The sequence below is a fragment of the Bombus affinis genome, chromosome 16 (assembly GCF_024516045.1).
Source record: "Bombus affinis isolate iyBomAffi1 chromosome 16, iyBomAffi1.2, whole genome shotgun sequence".
In the NCBI taxonomy this organism is placed as follows: domain Eukaryota; kingdom Metazoa; phylum Arthropoda; class Insecta; order Hymenoptera; family Apidae; genus Bombus; species Bombus affinis.
This window is the reverse complement of record NC_066359.1, coordinates 1,731,330-1,748,382: the sequence shown is the minus strand read 5'-3', so window position 1 is coordinate 1,748,382 and position 17,053 is coordinate 1,731,330. Positions and strand designations below refer to the sequence as shown.

Here is a 17,053-nt window from a genome sequence, read left to right as displayed (position 1 = left end):
CCTATTCCCATAACATGGTAATTACTAATTTCTATAATAAACGACTATCGAATTGATCCTATGCAACTCAGTTGCTCGAATTCTGTTATTTAAGTTAACCTACATATATATGTAGGTTTATTTATTTGTTTAGACCTAACTTTATTCTTTATATTGATCGTTTAAATTTTTTTATGTACGTTACTTAATTTTCTCTAGATAGAAGTTTAAGAATTAATAGATGTATATCGGTAATTTTTAAAACGAATAATGAATATTTATATAAATATTTTAATAAGTATTTTATTATAAGTACAAAGTACTTATATTAAATATTTCACTGTGTATTTTAAATTCTGACTATTAATTCTGATCCGTGATTTTTAATTCTGACTAAACATTTTCTATGAAATATGATATACACAACGGACAATAACATAAATACTTAATAAAGCTAGAAATTAATAGAAGTAATAATTAATAATAGCTATGTATGAGATATGAGATAAATTATACAGTTAAAGGAGTTTTAAATTTAAGAAATTTTGTAGGTCTTCATACTATCTAGAATCTAGATCAACTCATTAGCAACAGAAATAATCAAGGCGCGCAGAAGAAAGTGCAAATTACGAGGAACCGACGCCACATTAAGATTTCATAACATAAACTTAAACGTTCCCCAGATAAAAATAGTCCACATATCCTGTAAACTTTTATAAATTCCAAACTTTGTTAACCGAAACAAGTAATCTATATTACGCGATATGCACAAGTGTATAAATAACCTACGTTTAGGAAAAAAGTGAAATTCCAATCTTTTTTTTTTGTGATACAAAAATTCGTGCGATAAAATTCAATATTTAACACAACATGCGAAAAACTAGAGGAAATTTCAAAGAATTACAATTTTTTAATTAATAAAATATAAAAGTATGAGATAATAAAAGTTTGATGAAAAATTAGGGTAAAAAGAATTTTTTATACGATATGGGAATAATTCATGGATGTTACGTGTTTTAAATCTCTACTCTCATGTCCACAGTTTCGCGCTATTCTGAATTCAGCTTTCAGTAACTTGAATATCCATCGGTTATACGAAAAATGTTTTCCTCGAAACTAACGTGTACTAGCATAAAATTTGCGAAATGCAAAAATCTTCATTCAACAAACGCGACGTCACAAAGTCACGGCACGAAATTCTGTATCGTTACTTATAACAATGTTAAAAAAAAATGCTATTTCCAGGATTTCCTTAGCAGTTTCCCCCTTAAAAGTTTTCGCAGATATAATTTACTTACATTTACATGGTCAACACTGAATGTTAATATTAATACAAATTCTTAAATTTTAATTCCTTCAATTCTTTGAAAGTAATAAATAGAATGTTTAACTTTTAAATTAGCATTTTTCTAGATCTCATTCAAATAAGACGTTATATTTATCATAAAAAATTGTGGAAAGTGTAAGAATTTAAAAAAAATAAGTGAAAACTATACAAAAATTGAAATTAATGATTACAAATATAGTTCCAACAGGAATACAATTTATGTTGAAATACATAAATACAAAAATAACATAAATACAATTTATGTTATGTTGAAATAAGACTTAATTACTGTAAAAACCCGAAACAAGGTAAATATGAAAATTATTATACATATATTTATGTAACTAGAAAATATAAGCTAAAAGGTATTGCGAGATAAGATAAAATATCGAATGAGGTATCACGCCATCCCAATCAAAAATTTTAATACCATCTAAAACAAACAATCAATCAGATATATCAAACAAAAATCAAGACTATATAGAAACATATGAAAAACAGCGAAATAAATATTTAATAAACGATATGTATCAGATTTGAACTTTCACAACTGATTTTGGATCACTGAAGTTAAAATTCAGGACGGATACTTTTACACAGGAAGAATGACATAAGCTTTGTGCAAAAGGACAAAATTTTGGAACGAATAGCAAAAAAATTGTGAGAATTAAGAATACATACCATAAAGTGGGCCGAGGAAGTGATGGTTTGAGAACAAGTTGATGGAGGAAGAAGACACAAGGTAGATCACGAAGGATCGTTTATATTACTTTGTTTGTGCACACCAAAAGACAGAGACTCGCACTAATAAGCGGACAATCGCGGCGGCTTGCTTTAAGTAGGCATATTCGTTGAAGACGATGAAACAAGACTGACTTTCAGTGCTAGTAGTTTTCACACACGCTGCCGGCCCAGCAGGATTAAAATGGTAGAATACCGCAAGGCGCCATCTTTAGTAGATGGCACGCAAGCGCTGTTTCTACCGCGCTTCTATTCTATATTGTCGATTGTTGGACTGAAACTTGAGAAAATTACTAGACATTGATCCTGGAAATATATATGGTGGTTAGACTTTATTTTAGAAAATTAATAATTACTGTATAACTATTGACAATCTTGTAATTTTCAACATGTAGGATCTGAAACTTTAAGTTTTAAGATGTGGAATCTATTGACTCAAAAGTTATGAAAATATAAAATTGAGTATTTTTAGGGTATTTTCCATGTTACTTTGACGCCAGATTGGTTTCTAGCCGTCAAAACGACCAATGAGTGGACCGCACAGACAACACAATTGATTGGTTCGCACAGATGAGCTTTCACATGCTCTTGTCTTCCATTTATCTTATTCAAAAATGTACGCTGAGGATTTTTACATAATTTTATATTTTTATTAGTGGTTTAATGGTTCTTTCACAGAGTATAAAAATACAAAATACTTAACTATTCTTTGCACTTCTAGAAATAATGTTTCAGGAGTAATAAAAGTAATTATATGCATATCCTGTTGAAAAGTAGATAAAGTGTGCTCTTGAGGAGTCGTTGCTTACCTCATTGAAAAATAGCTTTACAAAAGCCGCTGAAATTTTTAGTAAAAAATTAAGTATCTCACAAATTACAATCCCATCGGAAACCATTCTTTGTCTCATATAAGGCTCCGGAAACTAAATAAGAAAAGAAGAGAATCTTATAGCAAAACAAGAAAAGCAGATTAGTTAAAAATCAGAAATTTCTCATTTAACAAAAATCATTAACACAATTACTAAATTAAGTGTTTTTATATATTTTAATGAATGTTTCATAGACTACTAAAACTAATTATTTAATTTAAAAAATACCTTACCCACAATTTATATTAATTGATATTTTTCGTACATTTGATTTGTTATCGTCTTTAAATGTTTTTTTGTACATAATCTTTTCGAATTTCAATATTAAAAATTACTTTTTACTGCATGATACTTTTCAAACTTCCCTCTACTTGTGCGAAATATAATTTGTGAATAAGGCAAATATGATGGCTAGATGGAGGGACATGCGATTGGTTAATAAAAGAGCTGTGCAAGAACACACCTTATTTGCCTTTCATTATGGTTCATATACTTTAATAGAAATCTGTATATGAGTTTCTTATCTTGTAATATTATAGACGTAGGCAATTTATTAAAAACACATGTTTCTTGACTTAACCTTATTCGTGATTTGTTTATTTTAAGAAACTTCATAAGTAATTATGAATAGAATGTAGTAAAAGAATTATAAATGATTAAACAAAAATAATTCAGTAATATCATAGACAATTTTAATATTTCGCAATACAAGAGTTTATATAATTTATGAATACATAAAATATGAAGCGGTTAACTGAAGATAAGACGAAACTTGTTTTGGAAAAATTAACAAAATAGTAAGTTCTGAATAATTTCTTTGTATTGAGATTAAGTAAAATAATTTCAAAAATAAATAAATATAATAAAATAAATGTTAATTTATAATCTCCTTTATAATCTCTTCTAATTTCTTATGCTTTTTCTAGTATTGGGACTAATGTAAAATTATTACTTGACCGACCAGATGGTGTTTATTGTTTTCGAGAAAAGAAAGGCAGAGTATATTACGTTTCCGAAAAGATTTTATCATTAGCAAGTATGGTAAATCCAGAAAAATTGGCAAGTCTTGGAACATGTTTTGGAAAATTTACAAAATCTGGAAAATTTAGGCTTCACATCACTGCTTTATATCAGCTGGCTCCTTATGCACAAGTAATTATGTCATTTTTATTATAATGTTAAATTTCAGTATATTGTTTCTTACTAATATTTTATAGATACAATGGTAATATATCACTGAAATCCATATAGCATTTACATTCATTACAAGTGTATTTTCCACATTGCTTGAAACAAATAAATCAATCATTTAAATTTTATTATTAATATCAATTCAATTTTAAATTATAATTTATAAACCTGTGTGAATATATATAAGTATTATAATGCCTTCTTCTAGCATAAAATTTGGATAAAATCATCAGCTGAACAACAGTTTTTGTATGGACATCATATTTCTAAGTCTGGTATAGGTCGAATTACAGAAAATACTCCTCAGTATCAAGGAGTTGTTATTTTTTCCACAAATGATATTCCACTGGTAATTAAAGTATTTTTACTGTAATTAATTTCTCGAAAAATTTCAATATCTTGTGATTAATCTATATCCCATTAAAAATTTGTAATTGCCAAAATTACTATTTTAGGGTTTTGGTGTCACCGCTAAAAGTACAATGGATTGTAAATATGCAGACCCAATGGCAACAGTATGTTTTCATCAAGCTGATGTAGGAGAATATATTCGGTCAGAAGACTCTTTAATATAACAATGTAGAAAAATCAAATATTTAATTTTTTTATCAAATAATTTGTTATATCTCAAGATTATAAAAAATAAAGACGTTTTTTTATTAAACATTATTTTTTATAATGTCAAGAAAATTACGACTACCGTACATATTTAAAAAATCAGAAGGAAATTACTACTTTAGTATCAATAGACCACATCTTCTGAATGTATTATAGTTACATAAATTTTAATCATAAATAGTTTATTTTATAACCATCGTACAACATGATAATTCTTTTTCCCAACTCTAAGTAATGATATATTATTACTTAATATATGTATTCCAGGTACAATGAGTTCTGCTGGATTCGTAACTTTTTGATAATTAATGGAAAAACCTCCAGCTGCTATAATTCTCTTTGCATCATGATCTGTTTTAAAACAGTTTGCTTTCATAGCTAAGTCATAAGCACTAATACCTGGTTCAGATAGAAGTTCTACTATAGTAGCACCTTCTAATATTTGTACTAGATCATCCGCTTGGAGTTTTGCTAAAGAATCAATAGATTTATCATAAAGAACAGCAGATGCCCTCTTTGCTGCAAATAATCCTTCTTCTGCAACAAAATATGTACAATTAAACTTGCATAGAAATGAAAATAATTTAATAGTTTTTAATCCCTAGATGGAAAACTTGTTTGATTACCTCCATGAACCAATATTGTAACTTCCTCAGCTAGAATTTTTTGTGCTTGTCTCAGTTCTGGTCTTTTAAAATGCTCTTCTACAATCTTTTTAATTTTGCATACAGGTAAAAATGTGAATAAATGAAGGAATTTTTCTACATTTGCATCTTCTATTCTAATAAAAAATTGATACAGTTGAAAGCTAGAAGATTTTGTAGGTGAGAGCCAAACTGCATTGCCTGTAGATTTTCCAAATTTTTGTCCACATTCTTCTGTGACTAATGGTAGCGTTAAGCCATAAACTTGATCTTTAGTACATTTAGTGACTAAATCATAACCAGATACTATATTTCCCATTTGATCTTGTCCTCCAACTTGAAACAAGCAGTTATATTTACGGTGTAAGTGAAGCCAATCATATGCTTGGAGAAGGGGATAAGTGAATTCTGTAAAACTCATTCCACTTGTGGATTCTAATCTACTTCGCACAGATGAACGACCAAGCATTGTACCCATTCTGAAATATTTTCCGATTTGCTTAATAAATGAAAGCACATTCATATCTTTATACCACTCTATATTGTTTAATATTTTTATGGGAGCTAAATGTTGATGGTTTCTACAAAAATATTTCGCATGATTCACAATAATATTTTTGATATCACTTCTTATACATTCTATGTTTTCCTTCAGTATAAGATGATCTATTTCAACACGTTCTGTTTTTCTAAAACTTGGGTCACCGATTAAGCCTGTTGCACCTCCTAACAGGATGATCACTTGATGACCACAACGTTGCCAATGTAAAAGATTTATTAGAACTAACAAATTTCCTATATGCAAACTGTCCGCAGTGGGATCGAATCCAGCGTATATACATTGTGGTGGACTTTTCCATAACTTTTTTATGTCTTCCCTAAAATTTTATTTCGTTTTTTAAAACTTGTTTGTTTTATATGAAGATTTAAAACAGGTGTTGATGAAACTTACATACAAATATCAGGGAAAATATCTTCATATAATTGTCTGTTTTCGGCATCTAATATATATTTTGGAGAATATTGACGAGTACTAAAACTCTTGGCGATAGAACGTAACCTCAATACGTTATTCATCTTTAATTAACTCTGTTTATATACGAGAATATGTAAAATTTAATTACAATATGAATAGTCCATATAACTATTCTTTCTTACAACTTTTTAAATTATGAAATTTTTATTTAATTGATTAAATGTATATATACATTGAAAAACACAACTTTATAATTCATTTCTGGTTTCTAGCTCTGGATCGACAGATGGCAATACAGTTGCAATATAAAATTTTACATAACGTAGCAGATTTCTAAGTAATCTATCATACATATCTTTATAATTTTTAATAACTTTTTTATACAAACTTATATATTACTATTGATAAAAAATATATTTATTGCTGCACTAAATTTTCATTTCATTTTTTAAAAAGCAAATATATGAAATTTTTACTATTGTTTCTAAACAAGGATAGCAAACAATTGTACACGAAAAAGGAAATTAAAATACGTACAAAAAAAGGAGAAATAAGCATTTCCACTTTGTCTTCACATTTTATTTATAAGTAAAGAAATTATATTCGAGTATAAAGAGAAAATAATAAATTTAAATATAAATTTACATTTGAGACAAAGAAAAATTATCAAAAAATGTTTAAAGAAATTACACAGTTAAAAAATATTATTTCTTTCAATAGATCATGATAATTAATATGAATTTATATTTCCTAGTTTATGCAACTCAAGAGGAGAAGAAGAAATAATTAAAACTTCCTCGTTTCACTTTTATTTGCAACGTAATCATCGGTTCTTTACTAAATTCATTTACTGTACCACTAATCTGTAAGAGAGAACGGAAGTCGATTTTCTAGGTTGCTCGAGACAGAAAATGCTACCACCTTTCGTTAACAATAAAAAGTAAAGTAGAGATGAGTGACGTAACGTCTTAGTAAAATAAATAGAACGGAGGAGAATTAGTTCCTGGATGTTCTAAGAAGAGTTTAATTAAGAGGTATTGCCATTATTGTATAAAATAAGTAGATAGTTCAGTACATAAGACAAACTCTTTTATTTAATATCCCTGAAAATATTATATAATTTATGAAGAAGCTAATGGTGTCTTTCAATGGCTTTGTTGTAATTAGGGATTATTTAAATTTTTAAATAGATTTTCGCTTATAAGATAACTAATTTTACTTAAGTTGAAGCAAACGTTTTACTATAAAGTGCAATGTTATTGATAATAATAAAGTTATTGATATACACGTATAATTAATTTAAATTAAAAAAATAAATCATCTTCCAATAATTATACAATTAATTGTATAATTCTTAAAAATATTTGTTACTTCATTAATTTCGTAATAGTGCGTAACGGTCCCTTTAAAAAGTTAATCTCAGACAAGAGCAACAGCTTTTTATAACGCGTATACGTGTTTCTAATAATGCAGTAGCCAGGTGGTTGCTCTAATGAATGGTGCAGCTCGCTCGGTTTTCCGTGATTTTTCTTCATGCTACGTGACACGCTTAAATAATTATCTAATGAACTCTCGAGCACGAAAATACTTTCTATCGGTTGTTAAAAATAAATGTTTCGAAATTATTCCTCTTTCCTTCTTTTTGTATATTTCCTAAAATATGAATGAATTTTGATGCGCTCTTTCTTTTTTTTAAATAACATCGACGTTCCTTTGATTTTTTAATAATTAGTTTATAAACTTTTCGTGGATCAGGTTGAATTTGAAAATACCTGTGTACAAAATTACGCACTATTACACTATTTAAAGAACCTTCGCTTGTATAAAATAATAATAATAATAATAATAATAATAATATAGGCATATTTGCGATAGAAATAAATAACATCTGAAATACAAAAAAGGGAGTTATTCTGACCTCAAAAGGTTCGACGTATAGTCTGACCTTGATTGCCTCGATTCTACTTTCGATCTTATTTCAGATATTTATCCTTTCTATTTGCTAATACGAAACCAATGGGCGAATTCGAGTTCGAATATTTTGCCTTCAGCTATACTGCATACTATTCAGTAACTTCAATGAAATTGCTAATTTTTTAAATATACGTTATATTGCAACCGATTGTGTTATTTTGTAATTTACACAATATCGGAATTTCTTTCACTTTTTTAACCAAGTATAATTACTTAGCTGCTTTTGTTGATCATAGAATCTGTTGATTAGATTTGTTGATTAGCACTTTGATGGCTATCTTGATTAATTACAGTCAAGTGTTTGTTATGGACTTTTGCTGAAAATTAACTACGCCTAAAAAACTAAAAATAAGTTTCCTAGGCCTCTTGACCCAATGTTTTTCACAGGATGATCGCCGATGATCGCCGTGATAGTGAATGAATAGATTTTAGACTATGGAAAAGGATTTATGCTTGTACGGTTTAATAAATGGACGACTGTCTGCGGTGGAAACCGAATTTGTTGCGGCTATGATGGCTCGTTAAGTTGACGTCATGATTTGTTGAATGATTTGTTGTATTTAGTTGATATAATTGTTCCTTCGTGGAAGGGAAAGCGCATTAATAGATCTTCGTTAGTTTGAACTGGTTTTTTAATCGTGTTTTAATGGAATTTTTCCAATCAGAGTTTAATTAATTTCTTTTTTTTTCCTGGATTCAATTAATTTACTTTAGTTTTAGCGTTTACCTTTGACATGTAGTTAATGTATTTGAGTTTCTTAAGTTATAATGGTAAAATTGAAAAGAATTTAGCATTTTATACTTAAGTAATTAATCCTATTTTTAGAGTATTTGCCTTTCTCCTGTGTCCAAAGGTGTTTAAACTTTGTCCATTTTTGTCACGCCATTCTTTCAGCCAATTCTATTCAATAAGGTAGTCGAACTGCCATCCATCATTCTAAACACCTTTAATTTCCTTTATAATAGCTTCTAAATAGCAGAAAAATCCCTTCACTGCCCTGGACTTTTCCTAGAATGTTTGCCGTATAAGAGAATACCATTTGGACCGCAAAACGTCGCTGACAAGCCTCATTCCACAAAACTTCCTTTCCAACGCGCTTGCAATGTCTCTCTTTTGTAAGGCGGCTCTAACTCTCTGAGATTCTGCCCTGTTTTCCCATGACTCCGTTTCACATACAGATCTGATAAAAAAAAAAGTTTTATTCCGTCGAGTGGTCTCGACATCGTTACAATTGCGCTTACTTCTGCGTTTCTGTTTCTCTGCGACGTTATTTTTTTTTTTTTATAAATATTTTTAAGATTTAGGATTTGTATGTTTTCAGGCATCGAGGTTCTACACTGGCTCATGAAAGTATTTGAATACCTACAACATTAACAACTACATATTATTCTTATAGGATGCACGTTCATCCATAAAGTGTGTTAGAAGAAATATCGCTGTTTGGACATAAGTAAACGTGTGGTGAAGATAAACTGCACGGAATCACGGTCAAATAAATCTCCGTACACTGCGAACATAATGAATGCAATTGCAATTGCGAACACGAACGAAGTCACGTACAAAGGTGAAATCTTGTGTCAGTTTCGTTTTAGGAAATAGAAAGAGCGGAAGAAGCTTCCGAGTGTACATAATATTTATTATAAAGAGGAATGTTAAAGCACATTACTTTTACTGCTTTAACTGTAATTTTAACATCTCTTTAAAAGAAGAGACGGAGTCGCAATTTACTTAGCCTCTATCGATCAATACTATTTAATTAAGGAAAACTTGCACCACTTGTAAAATTAACAATTAGTAATTTTAATATTTATAACAAAAAAAGGAAAAGTTATAAGAAAATGGTCTCAACGCAATTCGCAAGAGTTGTTAGAATTTCGATTTACTGCAAATTACCTTTCTAACACACTGTCGCTTTTCATTGTCTTTAAGATTCTACTCCATGTTCCCATGACCGTTTCACATGCATTCTTCGTAGTTGCACTTATTCATGGTTCATCTTTGAAAAAGTTTCACTCTCAAATCCATCGAGCCATAAAACAATCTCCAATCATTAAACTTTTTCTTCTTTCCTTATACTTTCCTCTTTTAATTTTCAAATCCATTTGCCGTTTTATGGCTTTGCCATTTCATATTACATAGGAAATAAAGTAGTGATAATGAAAAAAGAGTAATTATATTGGAGAGAGGGATATGTGTTTCAATTTCTACCATTTGTCACGGTGTACTTCCAACTGTATGTATTATAAAAGAACAAGAAAGAAGAGATTCATTTTATGAGAAAGAGAGATTCTATTTCGCAGTAATCCTATTACTTAACGTATACTTCACCATAAATCACACTGTTCAAAACTCTTACCTTTTAAAATCAAAATGCTCACTGCCAATTCAACCTAAATCGTTCATGAGACAAAAATGCTTCTCTTCATATCGATCTCACTACCTAGTATCTAACTGTATGAAAAACAGTACAAAGTACGAAACACGCTATTCAGAATACAATTCTATAAACCAAAATTTCTATTTCAGACTTTGATTTAAATTTCTCACGGCCTGGGAAATCATTTTCTATCTGCCCTGAAAACGTGAACTAGAATATTCACGAAATCTCAGAACAAGCGCGATGTACTAATAATACGATTGAAACCCAAAAGATCATAAATATATAATATACAGTATATTAAAAAATATAATGGCTATGAAAGAAAAAAAAATATAACGAATGACAAAAGAAACAGTTTCCACGCATCGCTTGATGCCCGGCTGAATTTCGATTTGCTGAAAATTCCCTTTCTAATGCACTGTCGCTTTTTACTCGCTTTGGGATTCTACTCCATGTTCCCATGGACGTTCCGCATTTCGATCGGGACGAAAGAATCTACGAACCTTTCTACCTTCGAGCGTTTCGTACTCTTAGTGGGACGTCCGGCGTTGACTGGTCCACACGTATATAACGCAACGACACGTGTTTATACCAATACATACAGGCATATACACAACGGGCTTCTCCTTTTCCCATTCACCAGACTTACGCGGTTGGTTACGTGCTCGGTCGTTGTTACTCTTCATGATGTCTGTTTGCGATGTCCCATCCTGAAGCCAGCGATTAAAATCGTCCGCTCTTCCTAGCGATTCCTCATTGCCAGCGGTTCTCATGCGAGGACATTCTCACGCTTCAGTTCCCTTCACGTGTCTTCATGATGATGATGTCTTCATCATGTTCATGATGATGTTTCATGTTGCTTGACGTCGTTTGACATAGTTCGACATTGTTTTGATATGGACAGTTACTCGCATTAATATTGAAACACAGCACTGTCTCTCTGTACAGAAGAAGTCTTTATCCGAACTGCGTTTATTCTGTTGCTGGTTGAATTCATTTATCTGAACGTGAGCTCCTATTGTGCGAACAAAAGATAATAGGTAATGAGGAAAATTGGTGAGCTACTATTATATGAATTTCAATTGTATAAACTATTTGTCACCCCAACAAATGGATGGTTTAGATATCACCCCTCTTATGCTAGTATCACGAATCTGAAATTCAACAGATTATAGGAATTTACAATTGATTGTAAAATTATCGGTTGGTTCTGAAGATAATGAATCAAGTTTATAGTCTATGTTCGTTATAACACTCATCTTTTTAATCTATATAGATAAGAACAAGTAGGAGATAATCAATCTATTTCTACAATGAAAATGGCTTTTGGAATAAAAGGGACGATATCATGTTGCTTATTTTAAGAGAATATGAATCATTGTCGTAGCTTGAAAATACGAGTAATTGTATCATAGTCACCTTAGAATCCAACGACATTAGCTGAGAATTAAAACGATGATTTCTCCATTACTTACTGGGCATTATAATGAACACCACGTTTTTGTTCGATGATCCACAAAATATAAAAAAGCAATAATGGCTCTGGTCACATCGGTTCGCAGGAGAAGAGACGAAGTACCGCGCGTATCTCCACATTACGAAACTGAAAGTCTTTCCACTTCCTGCAGGGAAGTCCCGTCCTCGAACGGAGAAAGGGAACCTCGAAAATGAATTTGACCTAAATCATTTTTTTTCATGAGTACGCATACACGATACTTTCTTTTTTCTTTTATGACCGTCTCTCAGCCACTGTGTTCGATTATCGAATCTCGAATCTCGATACGTACCTTCATCGATTACAGTCCACTTATTCCATTTCGAGCGGATTTCCTTCGTTTCCTTTTTCCTTGGACTTTCTTCTATTATAGTTCACTTATCTCATTTAGGTTGTACTTTTTCTAAACATCACATTTTCCACCGTCTCTCTGTCAAACGAGCACTATAAGAAACAAAGTATCTCTAAGGAACCTCAAAATATCCTCATCATGAAAGAGACAGAATAGTAGGATAAGGTAGATTAGGTTAGCTATGATAAGAGCTAGAGAAATAAGTGTTATAGCGCTGAGAAGAGAAATAGTATTGTTGTATTGGATAGGGATTACATACGGTTGTAAACCTGATAGCTGGAAGTCATTCAAAGCCGAAATGCAAAGATTAAATAAAATAAGTAAAAATGAAAGGAACACTGAATGGATGCTTCTAACTAGCGTAAGAGTTGAGCTTTGGTTGGCCGAAAGAAAGCAGTAGATTATGCAGGGATTGCAAATCGTCCTTGTTGTGCTTGCCCTTCGTAAAAGATAGCAGCGACCTAAATAGAATATTAGAATCCATTATATATATATATACACATATATATGGATTCTATATATATATATATCACTGGCCAACGACATGAAACATACGAAGATTTACATTTTCATGTACTCGCTATCGTAAGAAGCTTAAAAATAGTCTCACAATTTAAAAAAAGGAAAAAATCCGCCATCACGTCTCCATTACGTAAATTCGTATTCTCTATATTGAAACGCTGAGCAGGAGTCATACTCGCAGGCATTAGGTGAGTTTAGAAAGTGCCAATCCTCTTGCCGGCCAAAAAACCCATCACCTCGCGCTGACACGTTTGTCACCCGTGAATGCAGAATTTTTAAAAGGGACAAAGGTTCGAGGATAATCGATCTTCGATTAAAAAAGGGTTAACAACGAGTACCGAGGGAGTCAAGTTCGTAGTGTATAAGGAAAAGAGCTGCAGCAAGATCGGCGACAGCGGAGAAAGAGGGAAAGAGAGAAAGAGATTCGCCAGACGGTCTCATCAGCATAGGTGATGGGTCGAGATACGAGTGGGGCCAGGGCTGGTATAAAAGGGGAACCGTAGCATCTGTGGAGCATCAGTCCTCAAATCCAAGGAACAGCAGCAACCATGAGGGCATTCATGGTGAGTTGAATTTCTTTCGTCTACTCGCTGACCCTTTTTGTTCGACATCCTCTTCCTGACCAGTGGAGCTAGTGTCCTGTGACGTTCTAGATAGTGTCTATTTGCCATTGCCGGATTATTATCCATTTATTTCATGTCTTCCTTCTTTTCGTTAATCTTTTGTTTCCTTCTTCTTTGATATTTTTTTTTATTATAGTACATTTATTCTACTTACGTTGGATTTCGTCGTTCCTTTTTCCCTTGAATTTTCTTTGAAATTTCCTATTAGGAACCTGACCAAGTGGAGGGTTGAGAATCACAGTAGTATAAGTCGACCCATTGCTACTTTTCTTGATAGATCTACCTATATTGTTATCGAAAAAATTCATTACATTTTTCCGAGTCGTGAAAACGTGTCGCGGTAGAAAATAAGATTACAGAACTTAGTTAGTTATGAAACTAAAGTACTAAAGTACAAACAAACTGTGCTTTTAAGAATCGAAATACATGACTGAACTGGAATTGTCAAAATCTTGAATTACACGAAGAATTTAGATATTAGAACGATGAAAGAGATAGAAAGAAAAGGAAAATGGGAATTTGTGGGGAACATAGAAAGGGAGAGCGTACGAGAGAAAGTAGAGAAGAGTAGGGATTCTGCCGATCCAGAAGACAATACAGATGCAATTGCGTTCGATGTCAATGCATTTGATGATCATATTAAGATGCACAATTATGGAAGCATGAGGAAAACTTTCTAATCCCATGTAATCACGTATTCCTCGTTCCATTTCCTTTAACTTACGTTTCATTGATTACTTTCCTATAACTCCTTTCTTCGTCTGCTGTTTTCGTTAAATTCACCACTCTAACCATATTACTCTCTCTGTTCTTAGATCGTGATGCTCGCCGTTTCGGCGATGGCGCGGCCAGAAGCAGGTTATTCTTACTCTCAGCCTAGCTCCAGTTACGGAGCACCGGGAGGTGGAACCACCGGAATAGGTGGTGGACTCGGTGGCGGACATGGAGGAGGACTTGGCGGAGGACTTGGCGGAGGACTTGGCGGTGGACTCGGCGGTGGACTCGGCGGTGGACTCGGCGGTGGACTCGGCGGTGGACTCGGTGGTGGATTCGGTGGAGGCTTCGGTGGTGGCGTCGGAGGTGGTGGCGGCGGTGGATTCGGTGGTGGCTTCGGTGGTGGAATCGGTGGAGGAGCCGGAGGAGGTGGCGGTGGTGGATTCGGAGGTGGTTCTCTCATCCAGAAACACATCTACGTACACGTACCACCACCAGAAGCCCCAGAAGACAGACCTGCCAGACCCATTTTACCACCAGCTCCACCCCAGAAACACTACAAGATCATCTTCATCAAGGCACCCACTCCACCAACTCCCACTGCTCCTGTCATTCCTGCTCTTCCTCAACAAGATGAACAGAAGACGTTGATCTACGTGTTGGTGAAGAAACCGGAAGAAGCTCCAGAAATCACTCTGCCTACTATTGCTCCGACCCAACCGAGCAAACCAGAAGTTTACTTCATCAAGTACAAGACCCAGGTAAGCAACCCATAGAAGGAAATTTTATGATATGAAATATGGAAATGTTTTTTCATAGAAACATTCATCTTCTTTTGTTTCTTTTGTAATTAGAATCCATTCATTCTTCACAGCCACTTCTTACATTAAAGTTATTACTATATTGCTTGTATAGGTTCTTTACTCGAGGTATTTAGTTTCTCAGATTAATCTATGTAACGAAACTTTTCCTAATTTGCAGAGTTACATATGTTTTTCAAGGTTTAACAGATACTAATAAGCCTGTAGAAAATATAAAATCGTCATACATAAGTTGCCGTCCTAGAACTATACACTTAAACTCTTACTTGAATTAAAGAAAGGATATCCATGATAAATCTGCTATTATATATCATAATTTTCGTCTTCAACAAAGCAGTTGATAGTTAGAGTATCTAAAACTCACACAGAAACCGTCATGCGTTTATGAACTCTCCATCCAAACCTCCAATATTCATCACTCTAATTCAGCATACAAAACCTGTGTACCTAAAAATTCTCGTGTTTAATCAAAACTGATCAGATTGCATTCTACGAATTACAGAAGGAAGTTACCTCTGGTGGTGGCGGCGGTGGCGGTGGCGGAATCGGCGGTGGAATCGGCGGTGGAATCGGCGGAGGAATCGGCGGAGGAATCGGCGGAGGAATCGGCGGAGGAATCGGCGGAGGAATCGGCGGAGGAATCGGTGGAGGAATCGGCGGCGGCATCGGCGGAGGTGTCGGTGGAGGGCTTGACGGTCATGGCGGTAGCGGACCAAGCGGACCCAGTACGTCTTACGGGACTCCCGGCGCTTCAGGGCCTTACTAGTCACTCAAAATGCCCGTTGAACCCCCGCAGCTCCTCCTCTACCCGTAATCGAACCTATCTTTACGTTCCGCGACACGCACGCATTCACGGCTTCGGCCACGGCTTCAGCCACGGCTCAACTGCGATCCTATTGGACGCAACACACTGTGATCCCACGTGGACGACCGCGGCGACGAGCAGGAACAGGACAATCGAATGGACTGTCGATAGTAACATGAGGCTCCTGCTCGCGATTCGGAGTTACACGATTAGTAAGAATAATACGACCACGATCATGATGATGACCGTGATGACCAGGATGATGACGACGATCATAACGATGATGATAATGGTGATGATAATGACGACGATCTTGATGATGATGATGACGATGGTGGCTCTAACGGAAGTTAGAAACACGGTAATCAAGACGACGACGACGACGACGACAATTAGGATTAAATGTTTTTTTATACGTTACTTTTTGCAAGAAAACGGTGGCGAAATAAAGCTTTTTTTATGTATTTTTACATAAAACCATGATGTTTTCTTTTGCATTATCCCTTGACCTTTTATTGATAAATAAGTTAGGTTACAGTTGAGTTTTTTATTGGAGGTTTAAGTTTCGAATAAGGACGTAGAAAATTTTGAAATAACAGATCGATGGCTGGGAATTCAAATTAATTCTTTGGTTAACAAAATATCGTTGTGAAATAGTTTAATATTATTTACAAGATTTGCTACAACATTTTTATATGGAGTATGCCTTTGTTTAAAACAATGAGCAGAATCAGTTGTTTCGTTGTTAAATTATTGCAACGTGAAAGCACGTTCGATTGATCTTCCGACTACAATCTCCCACATGGAGCGTCGTGAACTTTCAATTTCTATTCGTGCTCCTTTTCTCCTGTTTAAGAGGGCCAGAGAAAGTCGTCTGTGAAATCATCCTTCGAGAACATACTTCCTTAAAAAATAAAAATTCTCGTCCTTTGCCAAAATAAACTTTCTATTAGAAGCAAAACAGGCAGCGGGCGAGTAAAATAGAACTAAAATCAAAATACTGGGTTACATTACATTTACT

General features: G+C 33.4%; 3 protein-coding genes and 1 long non-coding RNA gene across 5 annotated transcripts; 2 read left to right on the top strand and 2 right to left on the bottom strand.

Annotated features, from left to right (window-relative positions):
- The first annotated feature begins 3,453 nt into the window (after positions 1–3,453).
- Positions 3,454–4,771, top strand: LOC126925270 (60S ribosome subunit biogenesis protein NIP7 homolog). Its single transcript, XM_050740644.1, has 4 exons — positions 3,454–3,713; positions 3,843–4,068; positions 4,316–4,456; positions 4,563–4,771. Exons 1-4 carry the CDS (start codon positions 3,658–3,660, stop codon positions 4,680–4,682), a joined length of 543 nt encoding a protein of 180 aa, XP_050596601.1. The 5' UTR covers positions 3,454–3,657; the 3' UTR covers positions 4,683–4,771.
- Positions 4,772–4,890: 119 nt separating this feature from the next.
- LOC126925247 (tyrosine--tRNA ligase, mitochondrial) lies at positions 4,891–6,645 on the bottom strand. The gene is made up of 3 exons (XM_050740605.1): positions 6,322–6,645; positions 5,352–6,247; positions 4,891–5,262 (listed from the first exon to the last, which is right to left on the bottom strand). Exons 1-3 carry the CDS (start codon positions 6,444–6,446, stop codon positions 4,913–4,915), a joined length of 1,371 nt encoding a protein of 456 aa, XP_050596562.1. The 5' UTR covers positions 6,447–6,645; the 3' UTR covers positions 4,891–4,912.
- A 1,382-nt stretch (positions 6,646–8,027) lies between these two features.
- LOC126925284 (uncharacterized) lies at positions 8,028–13,397 on the bottom strand. 2 transcript variants are annotated; one of them, XR_007713860.1, is made up of 5 exons: positions 12,488–13,397; positions 12,176–12,378; positions 10,214–11,715; positions 9,562–9,682; positions 8,028–9,500 (listed from the first exon to the last, which is right to left on the bottom strand). It is a non-coding gene; the product is annotated as an uncharacterized LOC126925284 (long non-coding RNA). The 2 variants fall into 2 exon arrangements; XR_007713859.1 differs by having other exon boundaries at positions 8,028–9,682.
- Positions 13,398–13,524: 127 nt separating this feature from the next.
- Positions 13,525–16,509, top strand: LOC126925254 (uncharacterized). The gene is made up of 3 exons (XM_050740620.1): positions 13,525–13,632; positions 14,508–15,167; positions 15,730–16,509. The coding sequence occupies exons 1-3, from the start codon at positions 13,618–13,620 to the stop codon at positions 15,991–15,993; spliced, it is 939 nt and encodes a 312-aa protein (XP_050596577.1). The 5' UTR covers positions 13,525–13,617; the 3' UTR covers positions 15,994–16,509.
- The last annotated feature ends 544 nt before the right edge of the window (positions 16,510–17,053 follow it).

What these genes read in the sequence shown, in the direction of transcription:
- LOC126925270 (XM_050740644.1), top strand. Translation starts at nt 3,658, where the DNA reads ATGAAGCGGTTAACTGAAGATAAGACGAAACTTGTTTTGGAAAAATTA. An exon ending in TTGGAAAAATTAACAAAATA is followed by an intron (nt 3,714 to 3,842) that starts GTAAGTTCTGAA and finishes TGCTTTTTCTAG; the next exon opens with TATTGGGACTAATGTAAAAT. An exon ending in CCACAAATGATATTCCACTG is followed by an intron (nt 4,457 to 4,562) that starts GTAATTAAAGTA and finishes TTACTATTTTAG; the next exon opens with GGTTTTGGTGTCACCGCTAA.
- LOC126925247 (XM_050740605.1), bottom strand. Translation starts at nt 6,446, where the DNA reads ATGAATAACGTATTGAGGTTACGTTCTATCGCCAAGAGTTTTAGTACT. An exon ending in ATTTTCCCTGATATTTGTAT is followed by an intron (nt 6,248 to 6,321) that starts GTAAGTTTCATC and finishes ATAAAATTTTAG; the next exon opens with GGAAGACATAAAAAAGTTAT. An exon ending in TACAATATTGGTTCATGGAG is followed by an intron (nt 5,263 to 5,351) that starts GTAATCAAACAA and finishes ATTTTGTTGCAG; the next exon opens with AAGAAGGATTATTTGCAGCA.
- LOC126925254 (XM_050740620.1), top strand. An exon ending in TCATCAAGTACAAGACCCAG is followed by an intron (nt 15,168 to 15,729) that starts GTAAGCAACCCA and finishes TACGAATTACAG; the next exon opens with AAGGAAGTTACCTCTGGTGG.